Source organism: Pogona vitticeps, chromosome 2 (genome assembly GCF_051106095.1).
Source record: "Pogona vitticeps strain Pit_001003342236 chromosome 2, PviZW2.1, whole genome shotgun sequence".
Lineage (NCBI taxonomy): Eukaryota > Metazoa > Chordata > Lepidosauria > Squamata > Agamidae > Pogona > Pogona vitticeps.
This window is the reverse complement of record NC_135784.1, coordinates 230,591,043-230,611,697: the sequence shown is the minus strand read 5'-3', so window position 1 is coordinate 230,611,697 and position 20,655 is coordinate 230,591,043. Positions and strand designations below refer to the sequence as shown.

General features: G+C 40.7%; 1 protein-coding gene across 2 annotated transcripts in view; it reads right to left on the bottom strand.

Moving 5' to 3' along the window:
* Window positions 1–20,655, bottom strand: part of RFX3 (regulatory factor X3) — a 250,019-nt gene that overhangs the window by 100,211 nt on the left and 129,153 nt on the right. For both annotated transcript variants that reach the window (XM_020801553.3, XM_072992158.2), the window contains exon 3: window positions 5,923–6,020. In XM_020801553.3, the coding sequence (XP_020657212.1) occupies window positions 5,923–6,020 (98 nt within the window). The remainder of the gene's footprint in view (window positions 1–5,922; window positions 6,021–20,655) is intronic.

The window sequence follows — 20,655 nt, the reverse complement described above, 5'->3', positions numbered from 1 at the left end:
AAGATTTGTCATCGCTTTCTTCCCAAGAAGCAGACGTCTTTTAATTTCGTGGCTGCTGTCTCCATCTGCAGTGATCAGGGAGCCCAGGAAAATAAAATCTGTCACTTCCTCCATGTCTTCCCCTTCTATTTCCCAGGAGGTGATGGGACCAGGGGCCATGATCTTAGTTTTTTGATGTTGAGTTTCAGACCGTTTTTTGCACTCTCCTCTTTCACCCTCATTACAAGGTTCTTTAATTCCTCCTCGCTTTCTGCCATCAGAGTGGTATCATCTGCATATCTGAGGTTGTTGATATTTCTTCCAGCAATCTTAATTCTGGTTTGGGATTCCTCCAGTCCAGCCTTCTGCATGATGTATTGTGCATATAAGTTAAATAAGCAGGGGGACAATATACAGCCTTGTCGTACTCCTTTCCCAATTTTGAACCAATCAGTTGTTCCATATCCAGTTCTAACTGTTGCTTCCTGTCCCACGTATAGGTTTCTCAGGAGATAGATAAGTTGGTCAGGCACTCCCATTTCTTTAAGAACTTGCCATAGTTTGCTGTGGTCCACACAGTCAAAGGCTTTTGCGTTGTCAATGAAGCAGAAGTAGATATTTTTCTGCAACTCTCTGGCTTTCTCCATAATCCAGCGCAGGTTAGCAATTTGGTCTCTAGTTCCTCTGCCTCTTCGGAATCCAGCTTGTACTTCTGGGAGTTCTCGGTCCACATACTGCTGAAGCCTACCTTGCAGGATTTTGAGCATAACCTTGCTAGCATGTGAAATGAGTGCAATTGTATGGTAGTTGGAGCATTCTTTGGCACTGCCTTTCTTTGGGATTGGGATGTAAACTGATCTTTTCCAATCGTCTGGCCACTGTTGGGTTTTCCAAACTAGCTGGCATATTGAATGTAGCACCTTAACAGTATCATCTTTCAAGATTTTAAATAGTTCAACTGGAATGCCATCACCTCTACTGGCCTTGTTAGCCAGGCTTTCTAAGGCCCACTTGACTTCACTCTCCAGGATGTCTGGCTCAAGGTCACCAACTACATTGTCTGGGTTGTCTGGGATATCCAAGTCTTTCTGATATAATTCCTCTGTGTATTCTTGCCACCTCTTCTTGATGTCTTCTGCTTCTGTTCAGTCCCTCCCATTTTTGTCCTTTATCATGTCCATCTTTGCGCAAAATGTTCCTCTAATATCTCCAGTTTTCCTGAACAGATGTCTGATTTTCCTTTTCTGTTATTTTCCTCTATTTCTTTGCATTGTTCATTTAAGAAGGCCCTCTTGTCTCTCCTTGCTATTCTTTGGAAGTCTGTATTCAATTTTCTGTAACTTTCCCTATCTCCCTTGCATTTTGCTTCCCTTCTCCTCTCTGCTATTTCTAAGGCCTCGTTGGACAGCCACTTTGCTTTCTTGCATTTCTTTTTCTTTGGGATGGTTTTTGTTGCTGTCTCCTGGACAATGTTACGAGCCTCTATCCAAAGTTCTTCAGGCACTCTGTCCACCAAATCGAGTTCCTTAAATCTGTTTTTTACTTCCACTGTGTATTCATAAGGGATTTGGTTTAGATTATACTTGAGTGGCCCAGTGGGTTTTCCTACTCTCTTCAGTCTAAGCTTGAATTTTGCTATGAGAAGCTGATGATCAGAGCCGCAGTCAGCTCCAGGTCTTGTTTTTGCTGACTGTATAGAGCTTCTCCATCTTTGGCTGCAGAGAATATAATCAATCTGATTTCGATATTGCCCATCTGGTGATTTCCATGTATAGAGTCGCCTCTTGTGTTGTTGGAAAAGAGTGTTTGTGATGACCAGCTTATTCTCCTGACAAACTCTATTAGCCTTTGTCCTGCTTCGTTCTGAACTCCAAGGCCAAACTTCCCTGTTGTTCCTTTTATCTCTTGGCTCCCTACTTTAGCATTCCAGTCCCCTAGAATGAGAAGAACATCTTTCTTTGGTGTCAGTTCTAGAAGGTGTTGTAAATATTCACTGCTCAATTTCACTCTCCTCAGCAATGGAGGTTGGTGCATAAACTTGGATTATTGTGATGTTGAAAGGTCTGCCTTGGATTCGTATTGACATCATTCTATCATTTTTGAGATTGTATGCCATTACGGCTTTTCCCACTCTTTTGTTGACTATGAGGGCCACTCCATTCCTTCTATGGGATTCTTGCTCATAGTAGTAGATATGATAATCATCTGAGCTGAATTCACCCATTTCTGTCCATTTTAGTTCACTGATGCCCAGGATGTCGATGTTTATTCTTGCCATCTCCTGTTTGACCACCTCCAGCTTCCCAAGGTTCACAGATCTTACATTCCAGGTTCCTATGCAGTATTTTTCTTTGCAGCATCGGACTTTCCTTTCACTTCCAGGCACGTCCACAGCTGAGCGTTCTTTTGGCTTTGGCACAACCACTTCATTAGCTCTGGAGCTACTTGTACTTGTCCTCCGCTCTTCCTCAGTAGCATGTTGGACGCCTTTCGACCTGAGGGGCCCATCTTCCAACGTCAAATCTTTTAGCCTTTTGTTTCTGAACATGGGGCGTTCTTGGCAAAGATACTGGAGTGGCATTGCCATTTCCTACTCCAGGTGGATTGCGTTTAATCGGAACTCTCCACTGCGTCCTGTCTGTCTTGGGTGTCCCTGCACGGCATAGCCCATAGCTTCTCTGAGTTACTCAAGCCCCTTCGCCATGACAAGGCAGCACTCCATGAAGGGGAAAGTACATAATACTTCTCAGTAATACTACTCTTGAAAAGTTTTGCAATAAATGCTGGGTTGCAACTATATATGCATTTCCTTCAGAGTACATCCTACTGAACTTGGCAGGCATTACTGCTGAGTACACATATCAATAGTTCAGGACTTCTATTTTTGCATAAAGTATAGCATAGCACTTCTCTTTCACAACACTTGAGAGACCTGTATTGTCCCTACCAAGCCATGGAATTCACAGAATGAGCTTGGATCAGCCAATATCTCAGCCTGACCTACCCCATATGGTTGTTGTGGAAAAGAGCCATGTACTCTGCCTTGTGCCCCCTGAAGCAGAGGTCCTCAACCTCCGGTTCACGGCCCGGTGCCGGTCTATGGCGTGAGCCAGACCAGGCTGTGGAGACAGACCTCCCCACCGGACACACTCCCCCCGCACAGCCCCTTGGTGCCTGTATGTGTGCACCTGCGCCCACACAAGCACTCCCCCACCCCTTCGCACATACACACGAATGCCCCACATGCCCACATCAGCATTACGCCGCCCTTCACGCATGCATACAAGCACACCTGCCTGCTCCTTCACACATGCACATGAGCGCCGGGGGGGGGGTGCCCTGCCTTCCCCAACCGGTCCGTGGGGTTAAAAAGGTTGGGACCACTGCCCTGGAGAACAAGCAGGATATAAACGTAACTAGCAGGATATAATGTAACTACAGCTATACAGATTTGTCTTTTGGGATGAGAACTCCCAGAATTCCTCAGGCAGGAAGGACAATCATCTGAGAGAGGCATGTAACCAGAAGCAACTGATAGTACAGCTGAATAAATTCATCAAAAAATTGGCATTATTTGTGTCTCAGGTGGGATCTCATAGATCAATATTCTGAAGAGTCATCGATCTACAGCCTATACAAGTGTCAACAAAAATAAATAATCTAGCATTTATAGTATGTCCACATATTGTTTTGAGTTGTTAATACTGCATTGCTAATTGTCTGTTTCAAGGCACACTGTATAATATCTTCCATTGCAGATAGTTAACACTGATGGATAAGAAAACTTCTTGCTACCTCTTCAGTTATGAATTTTAAACCATTTATAAATCAGAGCTCATAGCAGCTATGCCATGTGTACCATGACACTAGCTGATTTATGTTGCCAATTGTGGTGATCACCCTACTTTGGCTCATGTATGAGATTATTTGCATACACCAATGGGAGCTATTGGGAGGCAGAGCCAGAGAAACCAGAAGGGAGGGAGAATCAGATAAGTTTAGTGAGTGAGTTCAATCAGATAGAGTTTGGGGATCAGATAGAAAGGTTTGAAGGGAAGATAGTTTGGGTTTAAGGCAGAGAGAGAATTTAAGGCGCGAATAGTCAGGCTGTTATCTGCATTTAAAATAGAAGAGGTTAAAGGAAAATACTGAAGCTTTGTGTAACTTTAAGAATATGCTTGAGAACTATTCCTGAAATAACGTGTAACCAATAAACCTCTTTTTATTTCAAAGTTAAGTACTGAATGGACCTCAGTCTTTCATAGGAAATATAGTTGATAAAGAGATCAACTGGTGGCATCGTAGTAAAGGACGTGGTGGGATACTCGTGTGAGCTCTTTGTTTGGTGAAACAAGCAGGGGCCACATGGTTAAACCTTACACCGATGATTTAGGCAATTCATCTCTACTTTAGAGAAAAACATCAAACAGCAGTTTTATCTCATCATAGGTTTCTTCTATGTAATGTGAAAAACAAACATCTGCCACCTCATCAAGCTCTACATTCACCACAGAATATCAATAGCTACCATCAAAAGTGAATAGTAAAGGAGCTTCAGAAAGGAAACAGAGGAATTAAAGAGATCAGTAATTCACAATAGGGGAAATAATTTCATGGGTGGTGGTGGTGGATGGGTTTAAATGCATTTTTCATGTAGAAAAATAAACAAAATAGGTACATAAACCACACAATATAAATATACACAACATATGTAGCCATATTGCAAGTAATATGTGAGTTACATGTATTTTTCTATAAACACAACCCTTCTATTTTGAATTAAGTGAAACCTATGAAACAAGGGCCTTGAGAAAGAAGACTATATATGGCTGGAACTAGATGGCAAACATAAAAAATGTGTGCTAGGACAATACATGGAATCAGATGTAGCACTAAGGCACATGTGAAAAGACAGAAGGATCATAACTAGGTGGCTAGCTATACATTTCAAAACACTCATGTAGGAACAACTCAGATCTATCTATCTATCTATCTATCTATCTATCTATCTATCTATCTATCTATCTATCTATCTATCTATCTATCTATCTATCTATCTATCTAATTATTATTATTATTATTATTATTATTATTATTATTATTATTATTATTATTATTATTATTATTATTATTATTATTATTATTATTATTATTATTATTATTATTATTATTATTATTATTATTACAGCATTTATATTGAAAATATAAATAAATGTATATATTTGCACATTACTTTTTCCCCACATAGCTACAGATACACAATAGAATACTGCAAGAAGTTAGATGACTGGAAGACATAAACTTTAACTTAGGTTAATTTTCCCCACTTCTCATGAATCATAGGAGAGAAGTACAAACAAACCATTACAGAGATTCTTTAACAAATTATTTGGAAATGCTTTAGATTGAAATATTGCATTTTAAATGTAATTTCTTGAGCATTGATACTTCAATAAATTATTCAGTGCTCATGTACATACAGTACAACTGGAATTTTGTGATGTAACAAAAATCCTTCACTTGAATTAGTCAACAGAACCATGAAAGACTTGCTATGATTACTGTCCCACAATCTAAAGCCAAGAAAATAATATTTCTATTTCTTTATTAATTATATTTTAAACTGCTCAATAACTGAACTGTTCTAATGGATATATGACACTTTCATTAGATTTTTAATGAATATCTCTGACTTTTCTATGCTATCTGCCCTGAAGTAATAATATGTAAATATACTGATATTAGTACAGGATTAGAAATGCCTATTTCTGGAAATTATTTCAACTTCTGTTGTAGTACCTAAGCACTGAGAGCATGAAAAAGCTTTCATTCTAAATGAGTTTAGGTAGTGTTGCTCACAGCTTTTTAAGGGCTGTATTAAAGGATTTAGAGAAACCTGTCTGAATATTATTGGGATAGAAATCTCAAAGATAACTAACTTACATAGCTCCATTTGTGTAGACTGTATCACTTCCCTCCACATACTGCACCTGGGCCGGGTATACATGCTGTACCTGTTGCACAGTTTGTACTTGTTGAACCTGCAAAAAAACAATTAGACAATTCATGAAATGTATTTTCGATTTGGGCATTACAGTGTTATTAAAGGGCAAAATCTCCCACAAAGCTCATCAAAACTAATGGAAAATACAAAATCCATTTCTAAAACATCAAATAGCTAAATAATTTACAATAGCAAGTTACTTTTACCAGTTAAAATTGCAACAAGCGATAAAATTTAATTAGAAGCATAACACTTTAAAATTAATCAAATACAGCCACGAATACACAAATTGTTATATTCTTTATAGAGATCTATAGAGAGGGCTTTCCAAAGTTGTGATACCACCATGCAAAGGGCTCCATACTTGCCAGCAGATCTTCATTTTAGGACTCTGACCAAAGAGACTTCCATTTCAACATCAAGTTAGCTTCACCACCACATTATTTGGAATATCTTTCTTGATGAAGAAAGGAGATAATCTTGACAGTTTAAAGCTGAACATTTTTGTGGCCTCTGATCATTAACACTATTGTCCTAATACAGTACTGATTTTTCCATTTTAGTCTTTTTTATATCTGGCCTGCACAGCAGAGCCTGAGGCAGAGTAGGAGTTGAGAGATTCTAGTCCTTAATATATTCACAAGGCGGACCATTACATGGAGCAAATGGAACCGCAGAAAAGAGTTATCAGCGGCAGATGAAAAGACATATTCCAGACATCAGATCTATCTAACTGAGAAAGCACAGAGAAATAAACCTACTATAGATTTCTCAGAGACCAGGTCTAATTATTTTAGTATATTTGATGCCAAGGTTACTAGATCTCCTAGAAAAAAAAGTTTTGGTCTCTAAGACCATCAGGACGTTCTTATACAAAATAGGTAGTTCAAAAGAACACTGTGCTGTTTAAAATACAAATACAAAACTTTTAAATCAGCTGACAGAAAAAGTGGGTGTTAACAACATGTTCCTAGAATCACCAAACCTTATCTAAGGCTGCCAAAGTTGCTCCATATAGACCTCACAACTGTGCTTTATAGCAGGAGTTCCCAACCCCCAGTCCGCAGCCCAGTACCAGGCCGTGGAGACAGATCTCCCCCCGCATGCTCTCTCCCCCGCATGCACAGGTGACTGCCCATCCACGAGCATGCCCCACACACCCACGAGTGCGGGGGTGCCCTGTCCCCCCGCACACAGACCTCGCCCCTCCAACCAGTCCACGAAGTGGAAAAGGTTTGTTTGTTTATCTAACTTATATGCTGCCCACACTACCCAAAGGTCTCTGGGCGGCTTACAACAAGAAAAAAACAATAAAAAAGATAAAACAATTAAAATACAATTAAAATATATACTCTAAAAATTGCCATCAGGACCCAAAATTGATATTATTTCAATTAAAAGCCTTCTGGAACAGGAAGGTTTTGACCTGGCGCCGAAATGTTATTAGCGTCGGTGCCAGATGAATCTCAACTGGGATGGCGTTCCATAGTCTCAGGGACCACTGCTCTATAGAATATTCTCTAATGTTCCAAAGGTGAAAAACAAAACAGTCTGGAACAACAGCACCAAAATCATTCTACTATATGTAGTTCTCAGTGATATGATAAAGGCAGTGATGCCTGAAAATATCCAATATGCTCTAAGGACTATGTGAATTTGGCTTTTCGTCCTCTTGTTCATTTTTTTTTTAAATCTTAGATGACAAACCAACTTTGTTGTGCCTCTTGTGTTCTGTACTGCTAGGGCCTAATCCCTCATTCTAAGAATTTTTCATTTCACTGTGCTGGCAATAATCAAAAAGCAGTAATGACTTCAAGATACAATGGTCTTTAGGGAGCAGTGAAACTTGACAGGTCCTCCATCCTCACAAATATGGATAGTCCCGTGCTATTCAAACTCAGTCAAGTGATCTGTCTCCCAGAAATAGGATTTATTCCAACTGCCACCCACACACTAAGTGATACCTCTCCATTAATTCATCTCATTGCATGGGCTATGAGAAACAGCAACGTCTACATTGGTGTGGGCATGTCATGATAATGGCTGATGGTCAGATTCGAAAATATCTCCTGTATGGAGAATTAGTGCAGGGAACGCGCCCCAGAGGGAGACCACAGCTGTGATACAAGGATATCTGCAAGCGGAATCTGAAGGCCTTAGGAATAGACCTCAACAGATGGGAAACCTTGACATGTGAGCATTCAGCCTGGAGGCAGGCAGTGCATCATGGCCTTTCCCATTTTGAAGAGACACTTGCCCAGCAGGCTGAGGCAAAGAGGCAGTCCCGAAACCAGCAAAATCAGGGAGCTGGACAGGGGAGAGATTGTATTTGTCTTCAGTGTGGAAGGAATTGTCACTCTCGAATTGGCCTTCTCAGCCACACTAGACGCTGTTCCAAGTCCTCTATTCAGAGCACGTTACCATAGCCTCGCGAGACTGAAAGATGCCTAATCTGATCTGCATGAGCTAAAAAAAAAGAGTACAACACAGAAATTACACACCAACTCAGATGCAATTATTTTGCCTCAACGTGGTTCACAGATTCAGCAATCAGTCACAAAGTACCAAGAAATAAAACATAAATAAAGCCATGGCAAAAAGTACTGCTGAAGTCAGTCACTGAGTAAATGTGTCTGTCTAAACGAAGATGATTGAGTCTGAATTGTTAAATATTATGACAATTAACAAGTAATTTTCCTATTTTTACTCCTCTAATGTCCGAGGCTAGGGATCATCATAGCAACTTGGTTTGGATGTGGCAGCTTTCAACAATAATGCTCTTTGCAGTCAAATGAATCTCCAAGATTCTTCAGCCAATAAGATCCTCTTTTCAATTTATTTTACCTTGAATGATCAGCAGTAACGATGGGTATTTTTCATTTACATAACAGTGTGGCAATTAGCCCTGTCACTCCTGCCACTCACGCTCAAGAGCTTATTTGCATGAGCCTATGAGAGAGCTGGAGAGGCAGAGTCAATGGATATACCGTTACCCCGAAAATAAGACTTAACCGGAAAATAAATCCTAGAACGAATTTTCAGGATGTTCGTAATATAAGCCCTACCCCCAAAATAAGCCCTAGTTAAGTGAAACCCCGCCCTCCACCATTGTGCAGCAACCAGAAGATGACATGACTGTAAAATAAAACATCCCCTGAAAATAAGCTCTAATGTATTTTTTGGAGCAAAAATTAATATAAGAACCTGTCTTATTTTCGGGAAACACGGTTTGAGACTTGACTGAAGGAGGAGCAGTCAGATAGGGATAAGAGAGGAATCAGATAGAAATAGGAGTGAGATAGCAGAGAGAAGGATGAGTCACTGTGTTTCCCCCAAAATAAGAGGGTCTTATATTAATTTTTGCTCCAAAAAACGCATTAGGGCTTATTTTCAGGGGGTGTTTTATTTTTTCCATCAACAACTATCTACATTTATTCAAATACAGTCATGTCATCTTCTTCTGGTGCTGCACAATGGTGGACGGTGGGGTTTCACTTAACTAGGACTTCTTTGGGAGGTAGGGCCTATACTACGAGCATCCTGAAAAATCACACTAGGACTTATTTTCAGGCTAGGTCTTATTTTCGGGAAAACAGAGTAGGAACTAGTTAGGGAACTGATGATGAGATAAAAAGAACTGGCTAAAAAGAGATAAGTTGGTGACGTGTTTATGAAATTGTGAACAAAGAGAAACAAAGTAATGAGGGAACTGATAAGCTAAGACCAATGAACTTTGATTACCTGTAAGATTTCTAATACTGTTTGAAATACTGTTTCACTGCAATAAATATGTTTTGGTTGTTCGCAAGACAAGTGTCCAGTCATACATTAATGGTAATGTGGATTCAGATAATCCACTGGTGGCAGCAAAAATGGGACGCGCCTGTGGGCCTTTGTGAGGGAATAAACAAGGGACACAGGGTTCGTGACAAACTAGTGACCAGCGGCAGGATTTGAAATAATCCAATATGATAGTAAAAGGGATTCAAAATAATCCAGTGTAAAAAAGTGAATATTTTGAGTTATTCCTAGGAAGAAGGATGTGTGGATCTGAGGTGAATAAGCTGGTGACCTGCTAGAGTGATAGAGTCTCAGGAGAAGACTTAGTGGCAGGATTTCTAAACCTAGACCTGATGGAAGTCCTTGAAAAGGGAAAATACCTATTCAAAATAAAATATTTACCTCAGGATTTATGAGATCAAGTGGCTAACTCAGAGATCCAGTCTAACAGAGAAAGAACAGGTGTGGATGGAGTGGAGTCCTTGGGTCTAAATAAGTCTGAGGGGATTATTAAAAGACTGAAGTGAAAAATCAGTTAAATAGAGAATTGTTTTATGTCTGGAGGTAGAGGGATTGCCTCAGACTGAGAAACATACTGGCCCAGGTAAAGTTAGTTGAACTGTAGCTGTTATCAACTGCAGAGTGAGAATGAGAGGTACACAGTACCACAGTGGGAAGAAGAAAAAAACAGCAGTGGAAGTATTTTAAACAGAGGCCTGACTGACTCAGAGATATAAATCAGTCCCTTTTTGTTAAATAAATATGTAAACATGCCACCTAAAAGAGTTAAAAAGCCATTAATAGATGTAGTGAATGCTCGAGAAGCTGAGGAGAATGTAAATGGGGATAGAGATCCTTTTCATGAGGTACCTGAGGAATTTGAGGAGGAATCCTCAAGAGAAATTATTAAAAATTCACTAGATCTTGAGAAGGAAATTGGAACAAGAATATAGACTTAGAGAGAAAGCCATGGAAGAGAAAATAGAACTTGAGAGGGAGAAAGCGAGGCTGAAGAAAGAGCTAGGGAACTAGAGCTCAAGAAGAGAGCTGAGGCCAGAGAAAGACAAATGGAACTTGAGCAAGAAAACAGGCAAATGCCTGTGCCCGTGCAAGAGAGAGAGTGCACTTGTTCACACATGCGTGCAAGTGCGGGGGGTGCCCCGCCTTCCCCAGCTGGTCCACAGACTTTAAAAGGTTGGGGACCGCTGGACAAACAACTTAAACAAGTATATTGTCTTCAAAATGGAGAGGCAACTCATACAGCAGCTGAAGCTGGCAGTGGCAATGTTGCCACGGCAACACATGTAACAGATTGGGAAAAGAATGCAGCTATCCCAGTAGCTAAAGTGCTATAATGCTATTTGATAAAATGTAATCCAAATTTACTACATAGTTTGCGAGAATTTATTTTTTGTGAACCATACTAAGTATCTAGCGCTCAGGGATTCATGTTCTCAAGTTACAATATGTCACCCTGATATAGTCCCAAAGAAAAATATAATGGACCATGAAAAGATTTCTGTGAAAGGAATTGGGGCTGAGGTTGTGGGCTTACCGATGGCTCAAATACTGGTACAATATGTGGGATGGTCTGGAATATGGTAAGTAGCCATTTTGGATCAAATTCCTGCTCCATGTTTAGTAGGACTAGATTTGGCTGAGCATTTACAGAGTGTCTTTGTGACAAATCATTCTCAGGAAAGGCTAATTAAAGCCACTGAGGAAAACAATGACAATGATAATCTATCTGAAGCCAGTGAAGAGAAAGGAACAGCTGATTTAGTCACTATAAGAAATGCTAAGAATCACTCCTTTATTCAAGAACAAAAGGAAGACCCTACCTTAAGTGAATGCTTTGCACAAGTTAAGGAAATTCCACTGAGCTCTGAACATCCTGAATGATACCATATAGAAGACCTATTATATACAGAGCTTTTAGTGCATCCTATTAGGGGAGGAGAAAGCATACACAAGCAGGTAAAATATAGGGAGAAGTCCTTAGAAGTAGCAGAGCCAAACTTGGAGGGTACACATGGAAAGGAGAAAGGCTTGTGTGATGAAAAGTTCCAGGAAAGAGAATTTCATCCCAAGGACAAAGTAGTGAAGCTGAGACCCACAGAGGGGAGTGAATTGCTGTTGGCATGGTCAGAACCTGTGGATTTGTTGCAGCAGCACTAGAGGACTGAGAAGTCTAGTCGTGGGAAGTCTCCGCCTTCAGCTGCAAATGCACTTAAAACCATACAAGGCAAACCCCTACCTGAGAAACACGAGATTAAAGGGATAGAACCAGATGATAAAAATCTCGATACATCTGAAATAAGCCACGTGTGTGAGATAGCACTTAAAGGAAACTTGCCTATGAATTTTGAAGTGACCCAGGATAGTGGTCTCCCACATATGCAGAACTTCGTAACAAAAGTACCTGTGGGTGAATTTGTTAGTGAGGAGGAAGGCATAAGCAATAAGATTTCATGGAAGAACACAGTCATAGCTGTGCTGGAGGAGAGGAAGAAACTGCCTAACCTTCCCACAGCCGGGAAAATTAAGCCACTATTCAGAAAAGAACAGGCTTAACCCGGAAGAGGCGAGCCAAGGACATCCAGTGATGTCAGAGTGCCAGGTAGCTGTCAATCATCAGACGAGAGCGCAGACTTCAATATCTGCCTTTGCTGTGCTGGACTACAACCGGGAGTTCACTATCTGTGTGGATGCATCAAGTGTCAGACTTGGAGCGGTACTGTGCCTAGCAGACGACAGCGGGAGTCTACATGCAGTGACTCTTATCAGCAGAAGACTCCAACCTAGTGAGAGACATTTGTCTGCCATTGAGAGGGTGTGCCTAGCTGTTGTGTGGACACTGCAAAAACTGAAACCTTATATTTGGTGGAGGAAATTTGTTGACTTTGTCCCTTTGATGTGGCTATGAACTATGAATCCCAATAACAGCAAACTTGTAAGATGGCCGCTGGTCCTGCAGGACTTTGAACTTGAGATCTGCAGCATGTCTTGGAGGCCAAATGACCAATAGGTGGAGAAAAAAAGGAGTTTGTAATGTTTTATTAAATGTTCTGTTTGTGTAGTAGTTATGAAATACGATTAAAATGCAATGTTTGTTTGGATGCTGATGAACTGAGAGATGGATACTGATGGGAAATAATAATGGTGAGTTGCCTTATTAATGTAGAGGTAATGTAATTGATATTAATGTGAGTAATGCAAATGTTTATAATTGTATTGTTTTAAATGTTTAAAGTGGTAAGTTTGGTGTAATAAACATAGTAATACAGTGGTACCTCGCTAAACAATGACCCCGCTAAATGACAAATCCGCATAATGATGACTTTTTGCGATCGCTATAGTGATTCGCAAAACGGTCATTCCTATGGGGGATTTTTGCTGGACGTTGATTAGGTCCGTGCTTCGCGAACCATTTGTTCGCAAGACGACGATTTTTTCAGCTTCATAAAATGGCTGCCCTGTGTTTTCCGGACCCATGCTTCGCATGGCAGCCATTTTTATAGCTGATCGGCGCTCGCAAAATGGCTTCCCTATGGGCGATCTTCGCTGGACGACGAGGTATTTTCCCCTTTGGAACGCATTAAACCAGATTTAAATGCATTCCAATGGGGAAAGGGATTTTGCATGACGACGATTTTGCTAAACAGCGATATTCAGGGGATGGATTATCGTCGTCATGCAAGGCACCACTGTAGAGAGAAAACTGAATTATAAGGTATGTATAAGTATATAGTAATATAATGTGTTATATGTTGAAATATGTTGTATGATTTAGGACATAACTGGTAAGCATATTATTAGTATGACAGTAAGTGTTTTGTATGTAATTTCCCCTGTACTGTACATTCTGTTGTTCATAAGGGTAAACTGTAGTTTTCCCTCATGAGACAAACTTTTCTTAGGGGGGAGGAATGTGATGATTGGCCCTGTCACTTCTGCCTCTAACGATCAAGAGCTTACAGTAATGCCTTGCAAGACGAAAATAATTTGTTCCGCAAGTCGTTTAATATTTCGAAAATTTCATCTTGCGAAGTGTGGTTTCCCATAGAAATGCATTGAAATTTACTTAATGTGTTCCTATTCGTATTGTGAAGCATGACCATAGAAAAATTTGTCTTGTAAGTCACCAAAAAAATCGCAAAACACTTTCATCTTGCGAATTTTTTTTATTGCGCGAGGCATTCATCTTGCGAGGCATCACTGTATTTGCATGAGCCTATGAGAGAGCTTGAAAGGCGGAGTGAATGGATATATGAGGCTTGGCTGAAGGAGGAACAGTAAGATACGGATCAGAGAGGAATCAGATAGAAATAAGAGTGAGATAGCAGAGAGATAGGGATGAGTTAGGAACTGGTTAAGGAACTGACGAGGAAATAAAAAGAACTGGTTAGAAAGAGATAGGTTAGTGATGTGTTTATGAAACTGTAAACAAAGAGAAACAAAGTAATGAGGGAACTGATAAGCTAAGACCAATTAACTTTGATTACCGTATTTTTCGCACTATAAGACACACTTTTCCCCACAAAACAGGGGGATGGAAAGTCTGTGTGTCTTATGGAGCGAAGAAAACAGATTATTTTTTTCTGTTTTCTTCTCCTAAAAATTTGGTGCGTCTTATGGAGAGGTGTGTCTTATGGAGCGAAAAATACGGTACCTGAAAGATTTCTAATACTGTTTGAAATACTGTTTCACTTCAATAAATACATTTTGGTTGTTCACAAGACAAGTGTCCAGTCATACGTTAATGGCATTGTGGGTTCAGATAATCCACTAGTGGCAGCAAAAAGGGGACATGCCTGTGGGCCTTTGTGAGGGAATAAACAAAGGACACGGGGTTCATGACACCAAGTACTCTAGCTTTTTGAGTTTCATGTCTGCTGTGGTTTCTTGGTCTTTATTCCTTTAGTTTATTTACTACTATCACATGGGTCACTTCTTGATTCAAGAAAATCTTACCATCCTGTAATACACTGGTTCTTAACCTTGGGTTACTCAGGAGTTTTGGACTGCAACTCCCAGAAGCCTTCACCACCAACTGTGCTGGCTGGGGTTTCTGGGAGTTGCAGTTCAAAAACATCCGAGTAACAAAGGTTAAGAACCATTGCTGTAATAGATCCACATTTCAAATGTTACTATCTTACTTACAATTGCTTGTTCTGAAGTCCACAAGTCCATGGCATACAGTGGAACCAAGACTACATAGCACCATACAATGAACATTCTCAAGCCCAATATTAAGTTTTTGCTGCATGTTATAAGATGTTGTATGTTATTCAGGAGTTGCTCCATGCCTTCTGTATTCTGACTTTTATCATATGGATATGATCTCACTGTTCTTTCAAACAAATTCCAAAGTACTTTGTCAATATATTCAGAGAATATTAACCCTGAGACATTATCTTTAACAGAACAGAATTATTAAATATGAAACTGGCCTTCTAACAATGTATTACTCATACTATTGTGAGAACTGGGGAGAAGCAGCAAACAGCGTATCCATATATTTAGAGGATGAATGTCATTCCTGTGCTAAAGTGCTTTTCAATTATATGTCTCTGCCACTCTAATTGAATTGTGCAAAACTGTCACCTACATATTCCATCTTTATTTTTCCTCTTTTGAGCTGCATTGTTTAAAAGCCTTCAATACAATTTCTTCCTTTGATTTCCTATAAATGTCTTGTCTTTAAAAACAAATGATATACTTTTAGTGAACAACAAAGGTTTTGTCATCCTGTTAACAGTTACCTCCGTTGTTATTGGTATCATTTCCACATAACCACATCAATTTGTTTCTTTCATTCAATGGTTCTATGAAGTATTTCTGTGGGAAGCTGCTACAGCCATACAGAACTAGGTATGAATTCTTACAGTGTTATTGTTTCAGCATCAGGCCTGCTTTTCCTTTCACCCTTGATTACATTTTATTTTGTTTTCTTTTGTACATTTTTTCATGCCCTACTTATGACCGGAGGTTAAATAAATGGTATACAAAACAACAAAACAAAACAAAAAACAAATAAACAAAAAATACTATTTTCAAAATTTTCTCCAGTAAATTATGTCAGTAACAATATTTGTATGATATTCTTCTGGCATGGCTGCCCAAAGACTGGGGTCCCCTTTAGTTGATGTTCAACTATCTTTTTTAAAAACAGGTAGTTTAAACATCTAGCTGTGAGGAGAACCAAAGGGTGCACAAGCTAAACTGACTGCATTGGCCATCATTCCAAATCAAAGACTGACTGACTTAGCTCAATATTGCCTAACCTTATTGGCAATGACTCCCCAAGGTTTCAGGCAGGGGACAGTTCCAGCTCCAACTTGGGATGCCAGGGAACATGAGCTATAGACAAAGAAAGGGAAGTGTTGCCACCCATACTATTTGGCACAGGAGGTGACAATGAAAGCAAGTCTGGAACAGTTCAACAAGCAGCAGTGTTTTATATATTTCTGGCTGGCCACCACCTCAAGTGACAACCTGATCTGTCAAAAGTAGAAATGGGAACTCTTGGTGGAATCACCATTTGCACTACACTGGGCAGTCATGGATGAAACAGTGATGGGTCAACCAACATTAGAGAGGAAGCACTATCAACAGCACCACGGTGGATAAAAATAAATTATTGTTTTTAAAAAACCAAATTGATTTAAAACACGATTTAAAAAACTTTTTGATTTGTTGATTTAAATGTAAAAAAAAACTGGTAGGGATTTAAATCAAATTTACCCTACAGAGAACAGAAGAAGATTAATTTGTTTACTGTCTTCCTTGTTAACAGGAGTCAAGTGAGACTCTCCCCTTTCTTTAGTCTGTATATCTTCAATTATTTCAGAGCATGGGACTAAATGGTAGAACAATGAAACAGCCGCATTCTCTTCACTCCTACAGAAATGTTCCATTCTGCAAGATGTGGGTGGTACAGTGGATGGCTTAAACTCTGGCCATTATATAACAGTAGAGAGATCCAGCAAGAGTGGCAACAGAACTGGAATACAGAGTATGTGCTTGATCTTAATGAACATAGGATCAGGAACTGGAGGAGGGTTTTTTTTTACCTCTACTTGAAAAAAACATTATGAATATCTGATCTATGCAGGATCTAATACCCCCAGATAGTGACAACGGCGTACCATTGCCAATATGAAGATCTAGGGATGACACAAAGGGAGAAGAAAAAGAGGTTACCTACCTGTAACCATAGTTCTTTGAGTGGCCCTCTGTGAATTCACACATATGGGTCTTGTCTGTGCCTGCGCTGATGTTCTCGGAAGATTCTATAGCTAAAAGTAACAGTTTTATGGTGTGATTCCCCCACGAGGCACATGCTCTTCCCACTCACCACTCCTATCAGTTCTTAAAATTTGTCCGCTAGGCAAAAAGTTATACAACAATTAAATTAGAATACAAGTGATGGACAGAGGGGACGATGGGTGGGTAGTATGAATTCACAGAGGACCACTCAAAGAATTCTGGTTACAGATAGGTAACCTCTTTTTCTTCTTCATGGCCTCTGTGAATGCACACATATTGGTGACTAGCAAGCTTCACTTACCGGTAGGTGGGACATCACGGTAGGAGATGTGTCAGCACAGTTCTGCCAAATGAAGCATCATGGCGCACTCTGACATCTAGTCGGCAGTGCTTCACAAAGGTCAAAGGTGTGGACCATGTTCAAGCATGACATATATCAGGGATCTCAATTCCATGATGGAAGGCAACTGAAGTGGACAGAGCTCTAGTGGAATGAGCTGTCCGATGGTCAGGAAGGGTTTTCCCTGATATTTGGTAGGATAGAGAAATAGTTTGAACTATCCATCTAGAAATGGATTCAGAAGAGGCAGGGGTCCCCTTATGAGGGCCATGAAAACAAACAAAGAGTTTATTAGTCTTTCTGATGGTTTTTGTCCTGTCTAAGTAGAAAGCAAGTGCTTGCCAGACATTGATGGTATGCAGCATGTGCTCTAATGGAGATGTTGGGGATTTGGATTACCATATGTTGGGATGGTAATATGATGGGTTCATTGATGTGGAAATCAGACACCACTTTAGGTAAAAAAGAAACATCAAAGTATAAAGTCACCTTATCAGGGTGAAACTGTGAAAGGTGGATCGGCTTAGAGAGCGGCAAGTTCACTGGCCTATTTGGCTGAGGTGAAAGCAACGAGGAAAACTATTTTGAAGGTAAGTAGCTTCATGTTCGAAGATGACATGGGCTCGAAGGGTGGGCGCATTAATGCACTGAGGACCAGCTGGAGGGACCATTAGGGTCCAATACGTTGAAGTGGAGGACGGACGTTGTTAAGTCCCTTAAGGAATTTCTTAACTGTAGGGTGGGAGAACAATCTTGCAGAAGGAAAGTTGTCCGGTTGATGGGCGACAATGGCAGATATATATACCCTTAAGGCAGAGAAAGTCAGTCCTAATTCAAAGAGATTGAGAAGGTAGGAGTCTTCAAGGAAACAGGAATGGCAGGTAAGTTGTTTTCTGTTGCATATTTGATGAATGATTTCCATTTATTTCTGTATAGGGCTCGGGTCGATGGTTTATTGGTTTGGTCTAAAATGGCTCTCAACATGGGAGCATCCTCCAGGCCATGAGACTCAGGGACGTCAGGTTTGGATTGTGGATCATTCCTTGGTTGAGTGTGAGGAGATTCAGCAGTAGAGGAAGACGGAACAAGTCTGTTGACACTGATGTGAGTTGAGTAAACCATGGTTGTCTGGGCCACTTCGGGGCTATGATGATTGTGTTCGCTCTGGATTGTGGGAGCTGAATGATCACCCTTTGAATGAGCGGTATTGGAGGGAATAGGTAGGGGAAGTCCCAGGACCAGTCCATCATGAACGCACCTCCCCTGGAATCGGTATGCGTTGCGCCTCAGGAGCAAAAGACTGTGCACTTGCTGTTTGCCCCTGATGCAAAGAAGTTGATGGTCGGCGTGCCCCAGTGAAGACAGAGTTGGTGGAACATGGTGTCGTTGAGAGAGGTGATCTGTCACAAAGTTGTCTTCTGTTGAAATGTGTACTGCTATGGGGAAGACGTGGTTCTGAAGGCACCATTCCAATGGATCGACAGCAAGGTACAGAAGGGAAAAAGAATGGGTACCTCCCTGCTTGTTGACGTAATAAAGCGCTGTTGTGTTGTCCATTAGCGAGTTGAACAACTTGGCCCTTGATGAGAGGGAGGTAGGCATGGAATGCTCTGATGATTGCTAGCAGTTCTAGGTGATTGATGTTAAGAGTCTTTTTTGACCATAGGCCGTGGACCTTTTGATGAAGGCAGTGTGCTCCCCATCCCGAAGGACTGGTATCGGTTGTGACTTGTACCTTCGGTTGAAGAGGGGAGAAAGGTCGTCCGATCAGCAGGTTTGGGAGGTGAGTCCACCAGCCAAGTTGATCTGCTAGCTCCTGAGTAACAGTTAGTTTTGTGGATGATGGGTCTGTCATTGGGTTGAACAGATACAGGAGCCAGGCTTGGAGTGATCTCATCTTGAGCCTTGCATGCTGTATCACCAATGTCGTTGAGGCCATGAGCCCAAGAAGGTGTTGTGTGTGGTGGACAGACACTTTCCCTTGAGGTCGAAAGGGTGTGACTGCCTTGTGTATTTTGAGAATTCTTTCTTGCAGGAGGAAAGCTCTGGCTTGAAGTGAGTTTAGTTTGGCCCTGATAAAGGTGACTGTTTGACATGGCTGTAGATGAGACTTTGCAGGGTTTATGTTGAGCCTGAGTCTTTGAACTGTGTGAAGAGTGGTATCTCTTGTTGCTATGGCATTGAGGTAATGATGTTGAGACGATGAGCCAGTTGTCAATGTAGGGATTGACAATGTTTATGTCTTGAAGGCATAGGAAGGCAGCAATTGGTGCCATACACTTGGTGAATGTTCTTGGGGCCATAAATAGTGCAAAGAGGAGGGGAAAATTTGTACACAGCGTTGTTGAAGTGGAACCTGAGGTATATGTGATGGGAAGGGTGTATTGAGATAAGTATGTGTCCCGTAAATCGATTATGATGAACCAGTCTCCCTGTGAAAGCAAGGGGATAATAGTGTCTAGTGTGAGCATTCTAAATTTACAGGGTCGAATGAAATCATTAAGATTTCTCAAATCGAGGATAGGACAGAGTCCTCCGTCCTTCTTTGGAACTGTGAAGTATTTTGAATAGAAGCCATGGTACCAATCAGAGGGAGAGACTGGGATAATAGTCTGTTTGGATAGGAGAATAGAGACTTCCTCTTGGAGAATGGAAGAGAAAGGTGTACAGTGGATAAACCGCAAGGGGGGTAATTGTCAAACTCAATCATGCAGCCATGGGCGATGATGGACAGAACTCACTTATCATTGGTAATAGTATTCAAGTGATGGAGAAATGGTGCCAATCTAGTTTGGAAGGGGATTTGGAGAAACGGAAGGGGTCAAAAATTTTGAGATATTCCCTTAATATGGCTTACCCTTCCTTTGGCCTTTACAAAAGGGTTGACATTGACATGGTTGGCCCAGGGAGCGAAAAGAAAGCATTAGTGGTTGTGGATTTGTGGGAGATCTCTCGGATTGCTGAGGATGATATTGCCTGTAAGCGTGGAATTGTTGGAATTGATGCTGTTGGTAAGATCTTGGGTATGACTGGTTGTTGTGGTATTGGGATTGTTGAAACCCAGAGGATTGCTGGTATGAGTACGATTTTGCCGTTTTACGTATCTTATGGATATTTTCCATGGTTTCATTGGTTTTGAGATTGAAGAGACCCGTACCATTGAAGGGGAGATCTTCAATTCGTGTTTTAGTTTCGTCTGACATCATGGAAGATCTCAGCTAGGCATGGCGTCAAATAGAGATAGAGGAGACTAAGATCGTAGATGCAGCTTCTGCTGCAT